This window comes from Ischnura elegans, chromosome 10 (genome assembly GCF_921293095.1).
Source record: "Ischnura elegans chromosome 10, ioIscEleg1.1, whole genome shotgun sequence".
NCBI classification, from domain to species: domain Eukaryota; kingdom Metazoa; phylum Arthropoda; class Insecta; order Odonata; family Coenagrionidae; genus Ischnura; species Ischnura elegans.
In genome coordinates, this window is record NC_060255.1 from 108,536,318 (window position 1) to 108,560,081 (window position 23,764).

At 38.0% G+C, this 23,764-nt stretch overlaps 1 protein-coding gene across 1 annotated transcript in view; it reads left to right on the forward strand.

Annotated features, from left to right (window-relative positions):
* Positions 1-23,764, forward strand: part of LOC124166526 (sodium channel protein para-like) — a 274,676-nt gene that overhangs the window by 207,502 nt on the left and 43,410 nt on the right. Inside the window, exon 17 of the mRNA XM_046544070.1 lies at positions 8,669-8,864. Coding sequence (XP_046400026.1) covers positions 8,669-8,864 — 196 coding nt within the window. The remainder of the gene's footprint in view (positions 1-8,668; positions 8,865-23,764) is intronic.

Here is a 23,764-nt window from a genome sequence, read left to right on the forward strand (position 1 = left end):
ATAATAATAATAATAATAATAATTTATTTGTCCGGCGATTTGTTCTCACAAATATAGGACACATCAATTATGGTACAAAAATACATAGATACAAAAAACTACAAGGTATTACCATACATCATGTAAAAAGCAAGGTGTTATGGATGAAGAAAATCATCCACAGAATAAAATAACTTTTTCAATCCCACCCACTTTGTTCTCATTACCTCTAGCAACAAAAGCCTCTGGTTGGTGCATGTATACACCCATGTCTCGTATAGCGCAAGGGATGTGTTCCTTGGGGTCTTTGCGCTATACGAATTTGCGTTATACGAGAGCGTTTTAACATAGGGAAGATAGGGATGCGTTCCTGGTAGCATAGGTCTTGGGTATTGAATTTCCTCTAAAACATCTATATTCCCATAAAAAGCCTTAGAAAACATTATTTTTATAAATATTTATAGTTTAAAACATCTTTAAAGATAGTATTCACGCATTCAAAGACTTTTATTCACGTTAAAAAAATTCTTACGTGCTTTCGAAATTCCGTCCTGTCGTGCGGGTGGGCTAACATCTGCTATCTCAGGGGATCGTAATGCGTTGCCGGCAGTTGATGATTTTTCAAACTAGTCTAAAAACAACTATTGTGTCACCCAGGCCCTTTTGTCGCTCATCGAAATGACAGGAAAATGCTACTTTAAATGCCATTTCATAGCTAGCGGAGTTTATGAATGATAAATCATTTTAATTTGAAGTCCTCCGAGTCATTAGCTGCTACGTGAAACAGTCTTTAAATGCCTTGAAACCTGACACAGGTTTTCCTTCCCTGAAAATGAATGAACGAGAATGCATTCTTTTCCAAAAGAATATCGTCTCGTCAACACTAAAAACTAGTTGAGGGGGAAAGGAGCCACTTTCAATAACAGCTTGGAGTTCATCAGAAAATGTTGTGGTGGTTGCGCTATCAACACTTGCAGATTCACCTGATATCGCCGCACTGAAAATACCTGCTTGCCGTTTAAATTCTGGAACCAACCGCTTTCACTAAATGTCTCGGAGCGATTACCACTCTCGTCTTTTTGTACTGATTCACCATGAACTTTCCGTATGTGTAGACCGCTTGGTTGAAGTTGGTGCGGCTGAGGTCACTGATATTTTAGCTTCGTCTTTATTCAGAATAAGGCATCGTGAGTTTAAACTTCCACGCAATATCGCTTTTACGCTCTCCATTTTCAAAGCAATTGACCTCTCTCAAGTCCTCTTCTAGGTTTATGGTTTTTCTTGATAAATTCTTGATTTTTCTACACGCATTCCTATTTTTTGCCATATTCTCTTGGTTTTTACTCTGTATGGCTCTATCTAAATCACCTTCTTCTGCTGAACTGTATTCCTGAGATGCAGAAGGCCTACGACTGCGGGGAGGGAACGAAGCCATTGTGTTTGAGACTCTATAGCGGACCCTTTTATGTGTTGATGCTATTCATGCGCAACTCGGCCACCGCTCCATTTCTCCCCCGTGAATACCGATGACCTTGAAGGCTTTAGCGTAGACTCTCTACCTGGAAGGCAATCGCCCGGTAACCTACGACGGCAAAAATACGTCTCAAACCGTATTGCTGAAAAAAAAAACTCTAGACCCAATGACGAGTAATACTTTTGGCAATTGCGCAGCAATGAATTTCGATTAATATATAAACAAAAAAGAAGATTTGAGGCAAGAAATAATATTAATATGCGTAAATTGATAGAAATTTCGTGTGTACGTAGCGCAAGTTCACGTTTTATCACGAGAGCGTTTAAGATTTTTCATTAGGCTACACTGCGTTGCAATGTTTCCCCGAGGAACGAATTTGCGCTATATCGAAATTGCGCTAATCGAAATTGCGCTATACGAGACATGGGTGTATACGGCTTTCGTTATCCTGACCAGGAAAATCACACACGTAAATATACGGCCGTCGTCTCCGTGAATGGGAGACATGGGTGTACTTCTTCCTTAAGGTCAGAACGGACACACTTAATTCTCAGGCCAGTCTCATTCTCCACTTGCAATTTGAACTCCTCAAAAGTTTTTCTGACCAAACCTTTAGAATGCAAGAAAAAAGCAAAAATTTTTCGGGTGTAATCATCTACACTTCACTGCACACTTCACTGCACACTTCACTGCTCCTTGCAGACCTCTATTTCTAAAATTAAACATCTTAACTGTACCATGTTTGTATATTTTCAGCACAGTTGTAGTTGTAAATAATAACCTTCATCTCCTCATGTTCAATAATAGCATCCATTCATATGGTACTAGAAATAAAAACGCTATCCATGTAAAACACCACAACTCAAGGATATCCAGCAATAGTGTATTTGCAATGGGGACAAAAATGTATAACTCGCTCCCTGAGAGCATCAAATCTACCAAATGTAGCAATAGCTTTAAAAATAAGGTGAAAAAATATTTATTAATGAAATCTTTTTATTCACTGAGAGAATTTCTGACAGACAAAGTTGCCTAAGAGAATTTTATTTTACTGTATCTTGACGTACCCTATACAATTACTAATTGTGAGCTATTGTATAACTTACTTTGTATATTGTCTACCAGGGAAAATAAATTATTATTATTATTATTATTACAAATGTGAGCATGTATTTTGCTCCATTCCATGATGGTACATCCATTGGCCCACATAGATCTGAGTGCAACAATTCCAGTTTTTCCCTGGCCCTCTTATGCTTTGATGGCCTGAAGGGCTTTTTGCACATTTTACCTTGAACACATGGAATACATTGAGCTTTTACATCGTCAACAAAGGAGATGCCAGGAGCCATTCCATTTTGCAACAAATCCATACTAATCACAAATGTAAATCACAATGTACCCTTTAGAACAGTTCTGCCAGATCAAGTTACAAATGAACAAGGGGAAATTACTACAAATCCCATTGAAATCTCCAATGCCCTAAACCACTCATTCTTGCAACTTCCTAAGAGGGTGATTACCACCCAAAGTGGAGCTACTCTCGAAAACCATAAAATAAGTAGCTCATTGTATCTTAAGCCTTGCTCAGAAAGAGAGTTGTCTCTCTATATAGCCAAGATAGGAAAGAAAAAGTCTGCTGACATTGAGGGAATAACGGGAAAAGTAATTAAAGACTGTGAGTCCCTCATACGAAGACCCTTACTCTCGTTAGTCAACCAGTCCTTGTCAGAAGGTGTATATCCTGATTCCTTGAAGGTATCTAAGGTGGTCCCAGTGTATAAGAACAAAGACAATAGAAATAATCTGCAAAACTACAGGCCAGTATCTATAGTGCCACAATTTGGTAAATTATTTGAGTATGTATTCTGTAAAAGGCTCATTTACTATCTTGATAAGCAAAACATAATATCACTCCATCAATATGGCTTTCAGCAGGGAAAATCGACAGAATTGGCTCTATTTAATGCAATTGATAATATTACACAGGAAATAAATAGTAAAAATAAGGTAATGGGGATATTTTTTGACATGAGCCGAGCCTTTGATGCTGTGGATCATGACAAATTGCTAAAAAAATGTGAATCAATAGGTATTAGGGGCATTCCTCTAAATTGGCTTAAGACATATCTTCATGGAAGAAAACAGAAAGTAGCATACAGGAAAGATGGGACGGTCTATTTCTCCTCCACATTAGAAGTCAAAAAGGGTGTACCACAGGGGTCTGTATTGGGTCCTCTTCTCTTTCTAATATTCATCAATGACCTACCTAATAAAATTGTAACCCAAGATAATAAGTGTGTATTATATGCAGATGATGTAACCATCTTATCAAAAAGAAAAAATCTGACCGCGTTAATTGATTCCAGTCAATATATAATAAAATGCATGCAAACTTGGTGTGATGTCAATGAACTAAGGCTAAATGATGATAAAACCCAAGTGATATTGTTTTCTGCTGGGCACAGCCCAAAGGACAATGATCTACTGCAATGTAAAAATAATTATCTTAATGATATGGAATGTGTAAAGTTTCTAGGAATTTATGTGGATAGAAATATGAAGTGGGATGCACATATAGAGCACCTATGTAAAAAACTGAATACAGTGTTTTATCTTATATCAGTATTAAAGCATAGTGTAAGCCAGTATGTTCTGAAAACCCTTTACTATGGACTATTCTACTCAAGAATTTCATATGGAATTATAATATGGGGATCTTCGCCCCAACTTCATGATGTGTTTGTTATACAAAAGAAATTTGTGAGAAGTATGTGCAAACTAAAGTATCGAGCTCATTGTCGCCCTTTTTTTAAAAGCCTTAAATTACTCACTGTACCTTGCGTATATATATATCAGAGTGTCATATATGTAAAAAGGTATAAAGGTTGTTTTACTATGAATAATAAGATACATTCCTATGAAACTAGGAGATGTTATGACGTTCATGTCAAACAATCGAACCTAGCTCTGGTATCTAGAGGGCCTGAGCACATGTGTACAAAATTGTATAATAACCTACCTGTAAACATTAAAAGTATAGAAAATATTGATGTTTTTAAAAAGAGGGTCTTTGCTTACTTAATAGAGAAGTGTTTTTATAGTATAAAAGAATATCTTCAATCTGAAATGTAGCATTTTCTTATGTTAATTTGTTAATTTTGACGTGCCCTATATACTTGTTTAATGATTTTATCATGACATATTGTATCCTTGGGCAAATAAATATTATTATTATTATTATTATCCTATTTAAGTGACCCAGTCTTTTATGCCACAAGGATTGAGATTCACTTTTAACAGTGACATTAGCCCTTTCCTCTACTGTATTGAGGCGATATATCCCACCAAATTGTGATGCCGTTACAACAACATTACCATCAATTTTACAATCATCATCTAATATTTTGCAACCTTCACGATCAAAAATCACAATGTACCCTTTAGAAACTAATTTGCTCACAGACAACAAATTAATACTCAAATCAGGGACGTACATAACATCGGAAATTGTTGTAAAATGATCATTACCATGTAGTTTCACTTCCACATCACCAATACCATTGGCAGATACTTTATCGTCATTAGCTACAGTCACTTGCGCATTAACATCCCCTTTAAAATTACACAGCCAATCTTTTCGTGCAGTCATGTGTGCGGTGGCACCAGAATCAACATACCATTCATCCGACTTTGTACTGACCCCAAGAGCAAAGAACAGTGCTTTGTCCTTAGTTTTCCAGCCAGATTTCGATGACCCGGGCGTTGATTTTTCACTGGCGTTAACCCTCTTTGGACACGCCGGCTTGACATGCCCAACTTCACCACAGCCCCAGCACTTCACTATTTTGGGCTTCGATTTTTTGCCAGCCCTGGAAACTAGAGCAGATTGACCACTTAGCTTTTCACTGCCCCACTTGTCGTCTTGTAGCAGCTTCGACTTCACGAAGTCACTCAATATTTCGGCCCCAGAGCTTTCCAGAGCCATCACCATCGGCTCATACTCTTCCGGGAGCCCCTGCAACATAATTGCACCAAGGAACTCGTCGTCCACAGCCTTGTCCACCGCTGCAAGCTTCTGGGATAGGGACATCACCTCGTTCACGTAGTTCTCCATGGAGGAGAAGTTCGTGAACTTCACCGAGCACAAGGACCGCAATAATCGCACGCGTCGATTAAGGCCCTTGTCTTCAAAGGCTGCCGACAAGCTCTCCCAAGCTTCTAAGGCTGTTTTCGTTGACCTTACATGAGAGAAGGCACACGGCTTGACCATTAAGCAAATTTTAGCGTGGGCCTTCTGATCTCGCCGTGCTCTCATCTGTGGGCTGGTTTTGTCTTCCGCATCGTATCCCTCAATACAAGACCAAAGGTCCTCATGTATAAGATACATTTTCATCGTGAATTTCCAATCACAAAAATTCTCACGACCTTCAAGCTTTCCAATAGCCGGCAAGCCACCGCTCGCGCCATGTGACTCGGCCATCGCGTACTTTTCATGTAAAAAGAATGATAAACACACAACCGAGCTACACCGTGCTACAAATACTTAAGCCGTTATTTCGGAATTAATCGTTCTGGCCCATAACCTGTAGGAACGGATCAGGATTGGAAATAAATAAGACGGATATTAATTTCACACGTCTATTCGCGATCACGGATGAACAACGACAACCGGAAATACAAGTAAAACAAAAACATACAAAGAGGAAGATAGTTCACCTTCATAACACTTGGTATCTCTGCGTAGATATTACAATTATCAGATTACAAATAACAGCCCAGACCTTGCAACTCGTTCTTTTTAGCCCCCACTGACGAAAAAGAAGTTATGTCATACCTGCAGGAACTTAGGAACAGTCATATTATAGGCCCTGATGATATCCCTGGGCACATATTAGCAAAATGTTGTTCAGTAATAACTTCACCTCTTACCCATATTATAAATGAATCCTTAAAAATAGGTGTGGGTCTAAAAATAGCCAAAGTGATCCCAATACACAAGAAAAACTCCACTCAGGATCCCAACAATTACAGACCCATCACAATAACATCATCTTTCTCAAAAATATTTGAGAAAATAATTTACAACCGTGTAACTTCTTACTTGATAAAATATAATATTCTGAGCCCAGTAAAACATGGCTTCCAAAAGGGTAAATCCACATCCACAGCTCTTTTTGATTTACTCCAATCAATTTATAATTCAATTAACAATAAGGAAATCGTTATTGGTCTTTTTTATGACCTTTCAAAGGCTTTTGATTCAGTTGACCATCAGATACTCCAGAGAAAACTGATGGAAATTGGACTAAATGGAGTTGTATCTGAGTGGATAATGTCTTTTACTTCCAACAGGAAGCAATATGTAGAACTAAAATACCACTCAAAAGATAATAATCTAAGCATATACAAGTCCCAACCTCAAAACATCAGCAAGGGTGTTCCACAGGGATCCATTCTTGGCCCTCTGTTATTCCTACTATACACCAATGACTTGCCAAGCATGATGAATATAGGCAAGTTAGTTACCTATGCAGATGACACTAATCACATACTCAGTGCCCCCTCTCTAAAGCAAATTGAATCTGCAGCTGATCAGGCTACAACCGAAATGTTCAACTGGACATCCCAAAACAACCTTCTACTCAATCTCACTAAAACTTCGTACGTAATTTTCCATCCTTATCAAAAAAGGGTCGAATATCCATCAATCCAGTTCAATAATTCACAGATCAGACACAGCAAAGAGATAAAATTCCTTGGTTTAACCATAACAGAAATCCTTGACTGGTCAAATCATGTTGAAACCCTATCCAAGCAGTTGCATTCACACATTTACTAATTAAAAAATCTATGTGAAACAGTATCTCCCAATATTTTACTAGTAGTATATAATGCATATATATATTCTAGGATAAAGCTCGGCATTCTATTTTAGGGGACATCTTGTCACAGTGACAGAATCTTTAAGCTGCAAAAAAGGGCAGTTAGAACTATAGCCAGAGTCTCCAACAAAACCTCCTGCAAACCATACTTTAAGAAATTTAAAATATTGACTTTTTCCTGTATATTAATTTTAGAATCTGCCACGTTTGCTAAATCACATCCTAAATTATTTACCCTTAATAATCAAGAGCATAATCATTACACCCGTCAAAACACTGATATACACTACAAAAGAAATAACCTCTATCTTTCAGATCATAGTCCATACCATACAATCATGTCCATTTACGTATAACAAATTGCCATCAGATTTAAAAAATATTAACAACTTAAACATTTTCAAAATTAGAGTAAAAAAACACGTATTGAAACACCCCTACTACTCTTTAGAAGAATATTTATTGTAAGTAAACTATCTCCTTAATCCATTTTGTACAAAACCCGTGTTATTTCTTTTTTTCTATAAATTTATACATGATTATGTACCCAATTTACCTTTGAAGTATGTATCTTAATTTATAATTTGACCTGCCTTATGTTTGTAATCCAAACCAACGGGGCCAATAAAGATTATTAGTATTATTATTGCGGCTTAGTCTGGTAATGATTGACTTTGAGATCAGATTCTCTGCAGGGACTGGTAAAGAATGAAATAGTAGTGGTGAATGACAGTCTGAAAGGGTTATTGGATGAGGTTAAGCTAGGAGTTTTGGAAAAATGTTGATTGAAATAATGAATTCATATAATCCAGCAGATGTGTGCCAATTTTTTCTCTTTTGTTCAACATGAATTATAATTTCCACAGAGTCATGCCATTATAGAAAAGTTATTTAACATTCTTGTAAAAATGCATGCCTCAAAATAAAAGATGACATTAAATCCATTTACATTAAATGCCTTAAGCAACTATCTTTCCAAGCAGCTTAAAATTATGGTTCTATGACCACTGGGAGAGGGATAAGGAAAGTTACTTCTGGGTGAAAACAAGTGCTCATGGATTTAAATTGATGCCACATATTTTCTTTTACAGAAAACATATATCTTTTACCCACAGGCAAACATTTATGTCTGTTTTTCCTCATAAAAATTCAATGAAACTGCTATCTTTCACTTTTTTAATCCGGGATTAATTGATTTTCAGCTAGCTAATTATTTAATCTCTAACATGTGAATACAAATGCATTTACTGCAATTACTTTCCTAAACATTTTCAATAGCATAATTTCTCCAGCTCATCAGTTATTAAAATTTGAAATTAATTCCTTACAGGTGCTGAATCTCTTTGTGGCTTTCCTTATAAGCGGCTTGGTTTCCTCAAATCAGCCTGATCCACAGGAAGATAATGAGGCCAAGAAGATAGGTGAGGCTTTCAGTAAAATTGGCCGCTTCCTCAACTGCATAACATGCAATGTTGCCAAGTTGGTGCGTTCCAAAACAAGCGAGCACAGATCAGCTGATGCACCAGGTGAGGGACATGTACTTAATTTCAGTTAGTAGATAATAAGAGAGTATGTTTGTAATATGTTTCCACATGTAGGTCATGTTTTATGACAAGTTGCAACAGTTTAGTAATATTATCTAAGCAGAAAGTGCATCGCGTTTAAACTATTGCACTTAGTTTCTTTAGATTTATTGATAGAATGTACCAGTAAAACACGCACATTGATGCCACCTGTGATACAATACTGCAATACATAGTGGCAGAGAGAATGAGGGCTCAAGGGGAGCCCTTTGGGGATACAACACACCGGGGCCAGGAACCAAGTCAGAGACGTACACGCCCGATCACCCGGGTAGGGGCTGGAGAGGAAAGGAAAAGGAAAGAGGCGCCTTGGCGATAGGAGCCCGTCGACGCCTCTGGGGTAGGATTGGGAAGGAAGGAATGGGATGGGGAAAACACCTTAACACAATATAAGCGAAAAGGGCCCAGCTAAATAACGAAACCAGGCAAAGCCATTAATGTGCCAGCGATTTTAGAGGATTATCCTATAAGAAAATAATCCAACGATCAAATCCCTAGATAATATGTAGCGGCAGTATGGCTCCTCCCACTCTCTTCCTTAAGGCTAGCAACAGAAAAAAGAGTATCCGTGAATGAGAATGTGGCTATATTTCAATTAATGCAATGTATCGCAGGTTGAATAAGTTTACTATTGAACCTTATCCCTATTAAAGACATAAATATACCTGTGGACGTTTCTTGACCCTGGAGACGAAAGCTGTATATTTCCGTCTGTGATTTTCCTGACCTAGAGAATGAAAGCCGTATACATACGTTTTTTACCTCTCCCCCTTTTATGACGGTCGCAGGTGTACGACGTCTTTGTTTTGAGACCCAACACTGCAGGGTTTAGGTTTTACCCTCGGCATCGGGGAGCAGGTACCCTGACCCCTCGTCTTTTATTACCGCTCTTAGAGGTAAGGTCATGCAATTGTTTATCCAGTCAGTTTTCGAAATAAATATTTGTTCTTTTCTTGATAAATATAAACTAAGAATTGAGTCCTTTATCTTTTGAGCTGCTTTTACAATTTTTAAACAAAATTCTACGATAAATATTGACTTATATCTCGAGTTATGTATAAACATCAACATGGATATTGTTGCTGCATCAAATGCGTTAATATGGACCTTGGAACTTCGTTTAAAATTTGACAATGCTCAGAAAAAAATGAGGAATTCATTTCAAAGTCTGCAATTCACGTGCAAGCAACAATGTGCTAAATCCATATACATAAGTTTACCACGAACCAATGCCGCAGGTATGCTCGTAAACCCAGAAAGGAGGGAGCACAACTACTCTCGGAGTCCGAGATAATACGGAGTCCCAGCGGGGAGGGGTGGAAAAAGGTTCCGCGAGACCCTTCTTAACGAATGTCCTCCAAGAATGCTCCGTACCACAAGAGAGAAGAGTCTCTTGGGGCTCAGTACAGCAGTCATGCTAAGACAAAAACTCCGCCATCTCGAAAGGGTTAATCAATCCATAACATATTACTTCAGTGTACGTTATGTATTTACGTGATTAATCTATTATTGTGATATTTTATGCTGAAAATTCAAGTTATTGCTGACAAAATTATATCGCGGTTGTTTTAATCTTTTATTGTGGTGTAACACTTATTGCAATACAAAACTAACTTCAATTCACAGATATACACAGGTATATATCTAAACCTAGTGGCCAACCTTCTAAGTTTCCACACCAAGTTACATGGTGGCCAACCCTGAAGATTCACACAGATTAAAGATCTACAACACCTCCCCTTTTAGGAGTAAAAAGAACATACAAATTGAAAGTTTACAAATCAAGACGCCTTGGAGGTTTAACCATGCGGCCACTCCTTGTAGTTGTTATAGGTAGGCCAGCAGGATGTACAATAGGGTTGGGTACACCTGGTTGATTCACATGACCACTCCCAGCTGTAGACATAGGTGGATAAACAGGATATGTATCAGATCTTAGTACAAAATTTTGATTCTCTGACTCTACAGCATTATGGATTGGTGCATTCACATCTGGTAGTAATGTTGCATAAGATGAGGGACATGCTACCATTCTTTTTTTTAAATTATGACATTACGCCTCACTACATTTCCCACTGAATTTCTCACCAAATACGAACAAGGACTTGTATGTCTATTTACAATGACACCATGCTCCCAATTGTCACACTTGCTTGTTTTAATGAGTACCTTTTCACCCATCTGAAAAGTAACTTCCTTCCGTCTGGAGGTTTTATCATATGTAGTTGGATTTCATTTGGTTCGACTTTGATTGTAATGCTTTTACAATATCCTGTGGTCTGATGACTTTGGGCTTAAGCGTGTTGTACGTAACTGGCATCTTTGTGCGTAGTAAACGATTAACCAGCAACTGAGATGGGGACCAGTCTAGTCCAGGCAGAGGAGTGTTTCGATATTCACGCAAAAGGTTTCTAAAATCGGATTTTTCTTCCTGACTCATTTCTAGAATCATTTTACTAAGCTTCACCCCTATTTCCGCAAGTCCATTAAAGCGTGGATAGTGAAGACTACTTGTTCTCAGCTCTATTTCATTACTTTTATAGTACTGCCTACACTCCTAGGACCCAAATGGCATGTTGTCTGCCAGGAGAACTCGAGGAAACCCATGAGTACTGAACACAGTCTGCATAGCATCTATGACAGCTGGTGCTGTTTTGGACTTAAGTTTGCAAATATCAACCCACTTAGACTACTTGTCTATGAGGACAAGATAACATTTACCAGAATAGTCAAATATATCTGCACCCACTTTTTCATATGGAAGATTTGCCAAAGAGTGGGGTTGCAATGGTTGCTTAAAATTGGCTGGGCGAAACTTCTCACAAATACCACATGATTTTATGTAATCTATAATGCTAGATGACATGCCTGGCCAATAAAATAACCCTCTACCTCTAGCCTTAGTTTTAGTTTCTCCACAGTGACCCTCATGTAGCAACTTAAGGACATACGATCTCAAAGCACCTGGAACTACTACTTTTTCCCCTAGAAAAATTAAACCCTCTTCAAAACAAAGATCATTTTTTAGCTTATAATATGGTTTACACTCATCAGATAACTTTTTATAAACTGGCCAGGCTGACTTACAAAATTGACTTATTTTACTCAAGACCATATCTTTGCTAGTTTCCAATTGAAACTGAGACAGACGCTCTTTTGACATAGGCAGATGCTTGCTAATGGAATGGACTACCTCTAGCATTTGTGGGTCATCAGTGATATGGTCTGTAACATAAGAGCGTGACAAATGGTTGGCAAAATGCATAAGTTTACCCGGTAAATAAGTAACATTTAACTGATACTTCAATAATTTCAACCTTAGTCGCTGCAAACGAACAGCACCAATTTGATGCATTGGTTTAGTCATAACATTGATTAGGGGTTTATGATCACTCTGAACCAGGACTGGTTTGCCATAAATATAGTAATGAAATTTGGAAGCTGCAAAATAGACTGCTAAAAGCTCTTTTTCTATTTGTGAATAATTGCACTCACTACTGGTGAGCGATCTTGAGGCTATGTGCACTGGTTTAAGACCTTTAGGACCTTCCTGGAACAACGTACACCCTAGCCCACTTTGTGAAGCATCACATTGTATAACTAATTTAGCACTGGGATCAAAGTTAGCCAGTACAGGGGCATTGGATACTAGATTTTTAAGCCGAGTAAATGCCATTTCATGGCTCGGAAGCCATTGCCATGCAACATCAGTTTTAAGTAAATCATGGAGAGGAGCACAAATGTTGGACATATTTGCACACACAGCACACTCAAAATTTATACTGTATAAGAGTTGCATAAATAGATAGGTATAATATGCAAATAATATTCCGTTGATAATGCACATAATATGCGAATACACCCATGTCTCGTATAGCGCAATTCCGATTAGCGCAATTTCGATATAGCGCAAATTCGTTCCTCAGGGAAACATTGCAACGCAGTGTAGCCTAATCAAAAATTTTAAACGCTCTCGTGATAAAACGTGAACTTGCACTAAGTACACACGTAATTTCTATCAATTTACGCATAATAATATTATTTCTTGCCTCGAATCTTCTTTTTTGTTTATATATTAATCGAAATTCATTGCTGTGCAATTGCCAAAAGTACCTATTACTCGTCATTGGGTCCAGATAGCCGGCCTACCGAAGATTTATCTCGTCTCCTTAACAGAATGATAATAAATAATTTAGATCGTTAATTAAGCGTGGGGCTAGTGGAAATGAGTTTTTTTTTCAGCAATACGGTTTGAGACGTATTTTTGCCGTCGTAGGTTACCGGGCGATTGACTTCCAGGTAGAGGGTCTACGCTAAAGCCTTCAAGGTCATCGGTATTCACGGGGGAGAAATGGAGCGGTGGCCGAGTTGCGCATGAATAGCATCAACACATAAAAGGGTCCGCTATAGAGTCTCAAACACAATGGCTTCGTTCCCTCCCCGCAGTCGTAGGCCTTCTGCATCTCAGGAATACAGTTCAGCAGAAGAAGGTGATTTAGATAGAGCCATACAGAGTAAAAACCAAGAGAATATGGCAAAAAATAGGAATGCGTGTAGAAAAATCAAGAATTTATCAAGAAAAACCATAAACCTAGAAGAGGACTTGAGAGAGGTCAATTGCTTTGAAAATGGAGAGCGTAAAAGCGATATTGCGTGGAAGTTTAAACTCACGATGCCTTATTCTGAATAAAGACGAAGCTAAAATATCAGTGACCTCAGCCGCACCAACTTCAACCAAGCGGTCTACACATACGGAAAGTTCATGGTGAATCAGTACAAAAAGACGAGAGTGGTAATCGCTCCGAGACATTTAGTGAAAGCGGTTGGTTCCAGAATTTAAACGGCAAGCAGGTATTTTCAGTGCGGCGATATCAGGTGAATCTGCAAGTGTTGATAGCGCAGCCACCACAACATTTTCTGATGAACTCCAAGCTGTTATTGAAAGTGGCTCCTTTCCCCCTCAACTAGATCTAGTGTTAACGAGACGATATTCTTTTGGAAAAGAATGCATTCTCGTTCATTCATTTTCAGGGAAGGAAAACCTGTGTCAGGTTTCAAGGCATTTAAAGACTGTTTCACGTAGCTGCTAATGACTCGGAGGACTTCAAATTAAATTGATTTATCATTCATAAACTCCGCTAGCTATGAAATGGCATTCAAAGTAGCATCTTCCTGTCATTTCGATGAGCTACAAAAGGGCCTGGGTGACACAACAGTTGTTTTTAGACTAGTTCGAAAAATCGTCAACTGCCGGCAACGCATTACGATCCCCTGAGATAGCAGATGCTAGCCCACCCGCACGACAGGATGGAATTTCGAAAGCACGTAAGAATTTTTTTTAACGTGAATAAAAGTCTTTGAATGCGTGAATACTATCTTTAAAGATGTTTTAAACTATAAATATTTATAGAAATAATGGTTTCTAAGGCTTTTTATGGGAATATAGATGTTTTAGAGGAAATTCAATACCAAAGACCTATGCTACCAGGAACGCATCCCTATCTTCCCTATGTTAAAACGCTCTCGTATAACGCAAATTCGTATAGCGCAAAGACCCCAAGGAACGCATCCCTTGCGCTATACGAGACATGGGTGTAATATGCACATTATAATTAAATATTATGCCGCCGTAAACTATTAATAATATTGACATAGTATGTATATTATTTCGTTGTTAGTAACATTTCATCATTAATTATGATTCTTATAAGAATCATTAATTAACGGCCACCCAGCAAACTCAAAATTCTATTCGGTATAAAAGTTGCATAAATGGATACGCATAAAATGCAAATAATATTCCGTCGATTATGCACATAATATGTGAATAATATGCACATTATATTTAAATATTATGCCGCCGTAAACTATAGATAATATTGACATAATATGTATATTATTTCGTTGTTAGTAACATTTCATCGTTAATTATGATTCTTATAAGAATCATAAATTAGCGGCCACCCAGCAAACTCAAAATTCTATTCAGTATAAAAGTTGCATAAATGGATACGCATAAAATGCAAATAATATTCCGTCGATTTTGTTCATAAAATTCGAATAATATGCACATTATATTTAAATATTATGCCGTCATAAACTGTGATTGTATCCGTAAAAATCGATGATCATACATCCTCTGTATCAAAAAATGTGAAAAATTATGTTTTAATATATCACTAACAATTTCGTATCGTTCGCAGAATACTCCACAATTATTATTATTTTTTTTTATTTTCCACACCGGCATACTCCGGTCTCGCGAGGTAGGCAGCTTGGTAGCCATATTGCCGTTGCGTCACGTTGCGTTGTTGTTAGCATTGTTAGCAGTTGTTAGTCATTGTTAGTTGTTGCCGTAGCCATATTGCCGTAGTTGGGTGAATTGAACGTACATTGAAAAATCTAATATTAATGAGGAAAAGATGGGTTTACGGAGCTATTTTATGTCACAGTACTATTCTGGTAACGCATATACGATAAGGATTAATAAACTTCATGGTATGAAGAACAGGACTTTATTTAAAATCAAAGTAAGTACACATAAGTCGTTGTCGTTTGTCATAGGGTTTGCAAGCAAATCTGAAATTATTACGCTCCTAATTTTGAGAGTTATTCCCAGTTTTTAATTATTTTTTTAATTACCTAAATGTATATATTATGACGGTACTTTTTCAGTCAGAGTCCCAGCTTGAAAAGTGAAGGAAGGCTATTCCAAGGAAAGACGAAGTTTTGGCACTTAGGTACTGATCCAGGTTGTGAGCTGCACTTTCACCCTGAAGATATCACATACTTGATCATATATGCATATAATTATTTTAATTTGTGATTATTAATGACAATATTATCTTTATTGTTTCGGAGTGCATTTTCAAGAACGGCTTGCTTACATCGTTTGCGTGATTGCTCGCCACAACTCTATGACTAACACAGAGATAATTATGCGATTAGAAGACCTTTTTGTGGCTTGGAATCACATTTTGGACCATTTATAATACATTCGTTAAGAAAAGACCGTAGATGTTCAACCATGCGGATGTCATGGAAGGAATCATCGTGAGTGTTGTGATTGTGCATTCGTGTGACTTTGTGCTTTCTAATCGCAATTTCATGAGTAACGATTATGGAAGGGTGAATGTTTGTCTTTAGATGTCATTCACATGATATTTCAACCAAATTTGCGATGATATAGGACTGCTAACTGAATATTTGTAAATTTGTGATACAACGCTGAAGGTATATAGGAGGATTGTGCCCTATTTTAGTGCAATGTACCTATGCTGTCTCTAGATGAATGATTCATTAAATTTCTCCTCGTTTCCAGAAATCACTTTTTATTTATGTAATTTTCGAATATAATGCAACTGCATATTATGCGCATATATCGCAATTTATGAGGACATTATACCATTTATATGCACATATTATGTACATTTTATGCACCATTTATACCATTGTGGTGGCATAATATTCGCATAAAATTTGAATATTATGTGCATATTATTCACTTTGTGCTGTGTGGGTGGTATGTATGTCAGAACATAATTAAACATTCTTAAGACTCTCTGTAGTTCTTTGCGATCACCTGGTGCTGGCAAGTTTACCAAGGCATGAATACGATCCGGGTCTGGTTTCTTACCTTCTTTAGAAAATATTTGCCCAACATACTTCACCTAAGATACTTTGTACTGGAGTTTGTCTCTATTGAACTTGGCCCCAACTACTTTTGCCCTCTCCATCAGTTGTTTTACACACTCATCATGCTCAGCTTGGGAGCTTCCGGTACATAGAATATCATCAAAAAACAAAACTACACCTGTAATATCACCAAAATTTTGCTCAATTACTTTTTGAAACATCTCTGGGGCATTGGACAACCCATATGGCATGCGTAAATATTTATAGCATCCAAATGGGGTAGCGAAACAACACTTGGACGACGAATCATTGTCAAGCCGTAGCTGATGAAACCCTTCTTTTAGATCAAACACTGAATATATAATAATAATAATATCTTTATTGTTCCATGGGTCAAACAGGTGACATAGAACATTGTCAGGGAGACATAGAACAGACATAGAACATGTGACATAGAACATCAAAACATACATGTTGTCATGAACTATCAGACAAGAATTCATTTACATTATAATAACCCTTAGGCTGTAAAAAATTTTTTAATTCTGTCTTAAAAACATTAATATTTGAAATATGTTTTATGCTCGTAGGCAATTTGTTAAAAATAAGCGAGGCAGAGTGATGTGGACCTCTTTTGGCACATAATTGTTGTAAAATATGTATATTTTCACTCCCACGGGTCAGATAGGCATGAACCGAGGAGTTTGGTAAAAATAAGGTAGGGTTCTTTTTTACAAATAATGCACAGTAAAAAATGTACATACTTGGTAGTGTCATTATTTTATATTTTAGAAATAATGGCTTTCCAGGAGACCTGATGGACACATTTGCCATAACTTTCAAGGCTCTTTTTTGCATAGAGAATGCTCTAGCAGCAGCACTTGTGTTTCCCCATAAAACTACACAATAAGCCAAGTGAGAATGAATTTTGGCATAATATATCAATTTCAATATTTCTAATGAAGTAGTTGGAGCCAATTTGCGAATCATATATATTCCCGTTGCCATTTTGCTAACTAAATCCTCAATATGATATTGCCAATCAAGGTTTTCAGTTAATTTCAACCCTAAAAAATTTGTAGAGCTAGACTGCTGAATGGCTGTTGATGAATTAGTCTTAAGTAGAGGACTCGTTTCTGGAGGACTAATTTTGTGATGGAAATTTAAAAAACATGTTTTATTTCCATTCAATTTTAAGTTATTACTTTTACACCAGTCAATCATCTGTGCTACTGATGAGCGTGCCATATCAATCACCTCCCCTGTCTTATTACCAAAACTCAGAGTAGTAGCATCATCAGCATATAAAATGACTTTACTCTGATGCAAATGAGATGGTAAGTCGTTAATAAAAATGATGAATAATAGTGGCCCTAGAATAGATCCTTGGGGCACTCCACAATTTGAAATAAGGACATCTGAGTAGTTCTGATTAACATCACCATTACAATTAGTGTTTAATTGCACTACCTGCTTACGATTAGTTAAATAGGATTTTATCCAGGCTAAAGCATTGCCATTAATTCCGATTTGGACAAGTTTACTGTACAATATGCAATGGTTAACAGTATCAAATGCCTTTGTTAAATCATAAAAAATACCAATAATTGCTTTCTGGTTGGCAAGACCTAAGATAATGTCATTAACAAGCTGAAAAACAGCAGACATAGTTGACTTGCCTTTAATAAAGCCATGTTGGGAGAGATTCAATAAATTAAATTTACACAGATAGACAATGATACGGTTGTAAAAGAGTTTTTCAAAGATTTTCGAGAAAACAGAAAGTAGTGCTATGGGTCTATAGTTATTTGAGTCACTCAAAGATCCCTTTTTATGAATTGGGCATAACACAGAAAATTTTAAATTTGTCGGAAAGTGACCATTGCAGATTGATAAATTGAAGATATCCGATAGAGGGGTAGAAATAATTTTAGCAGCTAGCTTAATAATAGGCATAGGTACCCCATCACTTCCGGCAGACCATTTATTAGCGAGAGATTTTATGACATCTTCAACCTCGGCAGGATCTGAGGGAAAAAGAAATATTGAGGCAGAAGTACTCATCGCTTTGATAGTGGATGGAATGCTATCATCATTAACTTGACAGAACTGTTTATTAAAACAATTTGCTATGTTTTCGGGCTTTGAAACAGCAATATCCTTAAACTTTATGAAAGGTGGCGACTGTTGGGTGGGTTTATTATTCGTCTGCTGCTTAATAACATTCCATGCTGCTTTGCATGAATTATTAGATAAGGAGATATGTGCTTATTACTTAATTTTTCAGACAACTGCTCAATTGAGGGAATTTCATGATAATCCCTGAGAATCACTTTGTTTAATTCAGTGGGGTCCAGACACAATCTTAGTTTACCTGAAGGTTTTTCGACAATAACCAAGTTACTAACCCAAGAATTGGCATCAAGGGTATCTACCTTTTTTATAATACCCTTCTTTTCCAGCCTATCCAGCTGGAATGTTGAGGCGCATTTCGTCAGTACCATAACTCTTAAATGTTAATGCCAGGATAAAAATTGTGAACATTGAAGTCAGGGTTGCAACGTAATGATAGGCAGTCCGTTGTAAATTGATTCTTGTTTTTATCTATTTTGAGGGGTTTAGTTCTTCACCTTATTTTCCGTCTTCTTAGCACCCTGTTACCAGCTCTTATCCCGTAAAGTTATCCTTTCTTATCTACAGTCTTCCAATAATTAAGCAAACTATTCTTAGGACATCGCTTGCGGTTGATAATAATTTTCAAAACATTTTCCCACACTCATGAGGACTGTTTACGTTACTATTTTCATTGCCTATAACTAATTATCTGGCCAATTCTGCGAGAAACGATATGACGAAACTGACTACTTTAATTCAAATACTTGTATTATCATTAAAATGGGTCCATCAAAGCAAAGGCATAACCAAATCTGGCACAAGCAAATGCATAATAACGCCAAATTCCTCTCATTTACAAGTTTTTATCCCAATTACTCACTGTAATCTTAGGTGGCTAATCGCATACATATTTCCAACGCACTCACCTTCAACATTAATATACACGTTGAGCTCTCACTTATATTTAAAAGTGTACAACATACTTTTCATTAATCAACGTTATAATTCATGATAGCATTGCACTTACCAGCTGAATCTCGCTCTATTTTTGTTTGTCGAGGACAATTGCATGCCGATTTTCTCTGATTGGCTCGCAGTGACGTATTGCAGGAAAACTTCGGGTATCTTCGACTTCCCCACTACCGCGGAGGGGAAGGCACGAAAATGTTTTCGTGAAGCCTACTGAATAGCAAATTACGCGTCTTCGAATGTTTACGCGGCGTAACCACGTAAACGGAATCTTTCGTCTTCGCGACCGCGTAAAGAGTTACTGAATAGCCCTGCTGATTTCAACTGAGTCTTAATGGAACTAGGAACTCTCCTTGGGGGTTTACAAACAGGGCTTGCATTACTTCTAATGACAATTTTACATTTTTGTGGTAAACAGCCTATCCCACTGAAATTTTCCTTATAATATTACACAAAAGCATCTTTATTACTACTGGAAATATCATGAACACGTTTTACCAGATTGAAATCAACACATGATTGTATTCCCAACAGTGGAGTACCGTATAAGCGTGTGTAAGAGGCGCACCCCTATTTTGAGCATCGAAGCTATGAAGAAAAAAATTTTGCGGCATTTTTTTAATACTATCGCGCGGTGTTGCAGACGTATATTCGATAACTGTCGAAATTCCAGTACGCCTGGAATTTTGACAGTTATCGAATTTTCCTCTTTCAATATTAATTGAATAAGGAAATTTTGATAACTACGGCGGTAATAGCGGCATAAGAGGGAGTAGAAAGAGTTCCGATCCTCTCTTTGCATACGCCATTGCTCTGCGATGCTTGTCCTATTCGCGAACAATTTTGTTTAAATGCTCTCGCAGGAGTATTGCAATAGAATTGCAGCCGTGGAAAATTTTAAGGCAATACACGACAGGCACATAGCATGAACCTTCCCAAGAGCTTGGACAACAATCGGGGCAATCTCAGCGCTGTAGGATAATAACCACGTCGTAGATTTAACGGAACCACACTCGGCCCTCCATCAGCTTATGCCTCTGCCGTTTTTTTCCTTTCCGAGACCCCACAGGAATATAGGAAAACATCAAGTTACAGGGGAACAATGGAAACGTGTTTCATCCCTACCCCGTCTCACCAACTGACCTTGATCGATCTCTCAGTTTAACGAGGCCAAGTGCTAGGTGAGTCATCTACTGAGCCCGAAGATATCTCGATAGCTTTCAATAATTGTAAGACACGCACGAGGTTCAAAAAAAGAAAGAGATCTAACGCGACGCACATCTGACAGAATTTAAGTTTTTTCAGCTCTAATTGTTTGACACAAAGATTTATAGTTACAACAAGGCTACTAATATTCAAAATAGTCCAAACAGGACAATTTCGGAAGAAACAAGCGTAGCATAAGCGCATTCAAACAAGACAAGACTGACTGGAAACTTTAGGCAACGCAAACTGCGTATATCACATTGCTGCGCCTTCGCCCCTTCGCTTTTAAGGCAGCGACGTCACATGCAAGATCGGACGTGTCCTTCCCGTGCTCCTTCACTCATAGCCTTGTAGCTTAAAATACGGAGGGGAGGGAGCGCTCTCCTTCCCCTCTGTATTTCGTTGCTTGCTTCGAAGACGGGATCGTACTCCTTCCCCTGGACCTCTCCTTCCGCGCTCTTCACTTATAAGCATTTCTGATTTCTTCCATCCACAATTTAGTCCAACAATGAACACACACGTTCGAATTTTTTAAAGTGCAGCTTTTGATACCAATATCATTTTCAGTTGCAATAATCCTCATATTAGCGTCTGAAGATGATTTTTGGAAAATCAGGTCCTCAGCGTAATGGAAATTACTCGGCAAGACAGATATTGACTATTAACCAAGTGTGTCCTTCAAAACTACCCGCGTTTGATAAGCGATTACTACATGCAGTATTTGTGCCGCGGGATGCCCACTCGTGGCAGTAAATTTAGCGCGCCCTCCGGAGCGAAAAACCCTGCGCGATCTTCCATGTTCACCTCTGGGGTACCGACGTGACGGCGCGATGCTTACAAGAAAAGCAAACAGGAGCATTTTAAAAATAAGTCACTAAGGGAGAAACTCCCTTGCCTGCCGCTTGTTTTTGACCTAGGGTTTCAGATAACTGACTTATACTGGAAACCAAGGCCACTCAGTTCCCCTTAGACTTGCGACCGGTGAAGGGGAGGGGGGGAAGATAATAAGTTTGTGTAAGAGGCGAACCCTCATTTTCGGCTGCAATTTCTGGGAAAAAAAGTGCGCCTCTTACACGCGCTTATACGGTACTCTTAGAATCTATAATAACTAGAGATGGGTCGAATAGCAGATTTCTCGAATTCGAATATCGAATTTGAATATTAAATCATTGCTCGAATATTCGAATACCTCGAATTTCGAATACCTCGAATACTAAATGATGAATGCTGGTATGTTTGACTCGGTTGCCTATGCAGCAGGCAACACAAGATAATGGGGAGTAATTTTGATTTCCTTTACATGATTCGAACAGGAATTTAGCTGATTAATGAATATTTTAATTTTATGGAAACAATTGGGCATATAATTAATTCTACTAACATCGCTTTAGCCTCACTCCTGCTGCCAAGTGCTAGCTGACAATCTGAGGCATTTTGCAAAATACAAGCTCTTTTCCACCGGATTTTCTTCAATTATTTTCAGTCCATCTTTGGGAGTTCTCACGAGATAAGAAGATGAATTGGAATTGCTATCAGGGAGAAACCAAATATTCTGAGAAATTATCCCTTTGTCTGGGACTGTAACAATAAAGATTTATAGCACCACTCATAAATTGTAACTTGATATATGTTTTCGGAAAAAAATACCGCATCAACTTCCGAGAAGCTCTGCTGCTCATATCGAGTTTCGCCAGAATGCTAAGTCTCCATCGTATTTTGACATTTATTTCTTTGCGTAAAATGCTTAAATAAACTCAGAAATACGTCGTGTTTGGTCTTATTCTTTTTGAAATTACGCGCACATTACTAATATTTTAATTCAATAAAGGTGTAACATCAATTGACGAAAGTCATTCTTAGACACCTTTTGTGCTAATAGATGACTCATGCAGCGGTTGACCTCCACAGAAATGGGGAACTTCCAAGCTGGTAGGAAAAAAAAAGGTCAGTGGGGGAGAAAAGGGAGGGCCCCAAACACGTTTCTATTGTTCTCGTGTAACTTGGTATTTTTTCGAAGCTAAGGTCTTCGTAATATGATCCTCGCGCAAGCTGTGACCTTTTTTTATTTCGAAGAAGAGGAAAGCCTCAGAGGGGGGGCTAGTGCTGAATGGAGAGGGATACCGGATCTTGGGAAATGCGCTATTGTAAGTATCCCACGGTACTCACACAGCTGTTGACCTCCAGAAATGGGGAACTTCGAAGCGGGTAGCCAGAAAAAGGTCAGTGGGTGAGAAAAGGGGGGAGGGCGTGAAACACGTTTTTATTGTTCTCGTAACTCGATATTTTTTTCGAAGTAGGGGTCTTCGTAATGCGATCCCTGCGCGATCTGGGACCTTTTGTTTGATTTCGGAGAAGAGGAAAGCGTCAGAGTAGTTGAGGCAAGTGCTGAATGGAGGGGGATAGCGGATCGTGGGAAATGCCCTAGGGTTGCTATCCCACGGCACTGAGGTTCTCCTGGTGGGGGGAATCGGGGATTTTCGGATTTTTTCACCCGACCATTTTCGGTTCCCCTCGTCGAACTCTTTTCACCGCTAAAATCCACGAATTTGATGTAATTCGTCAACTTGCAAAAAATGGCGCTGCGAGCACTAAATGACTACAGTTCTCTACATTTTTCCGAGTCAACTACCAACGACGTGTGTGCGACAGTGTATGACGCGAAATTCAAAGTATTCGAGGTATTCGAGGCGGTACTTTTCGCATAACTATTCGAAACCTCGAATATCGAATACTTTCTAATATTCGAGGTATTCGAGTATTCGCGGATACTATTCGCACATCTCTAATAATAACAAACTGAACATTTTTACATTCATTTCTAACTGCACAACTAAGATTTACAACTTCCACTGCTGGTATAACAGTACCTCCCCAGACTTCAATTTTAATGTTAGTGGGCTCAACTTTACTTAGGTGAT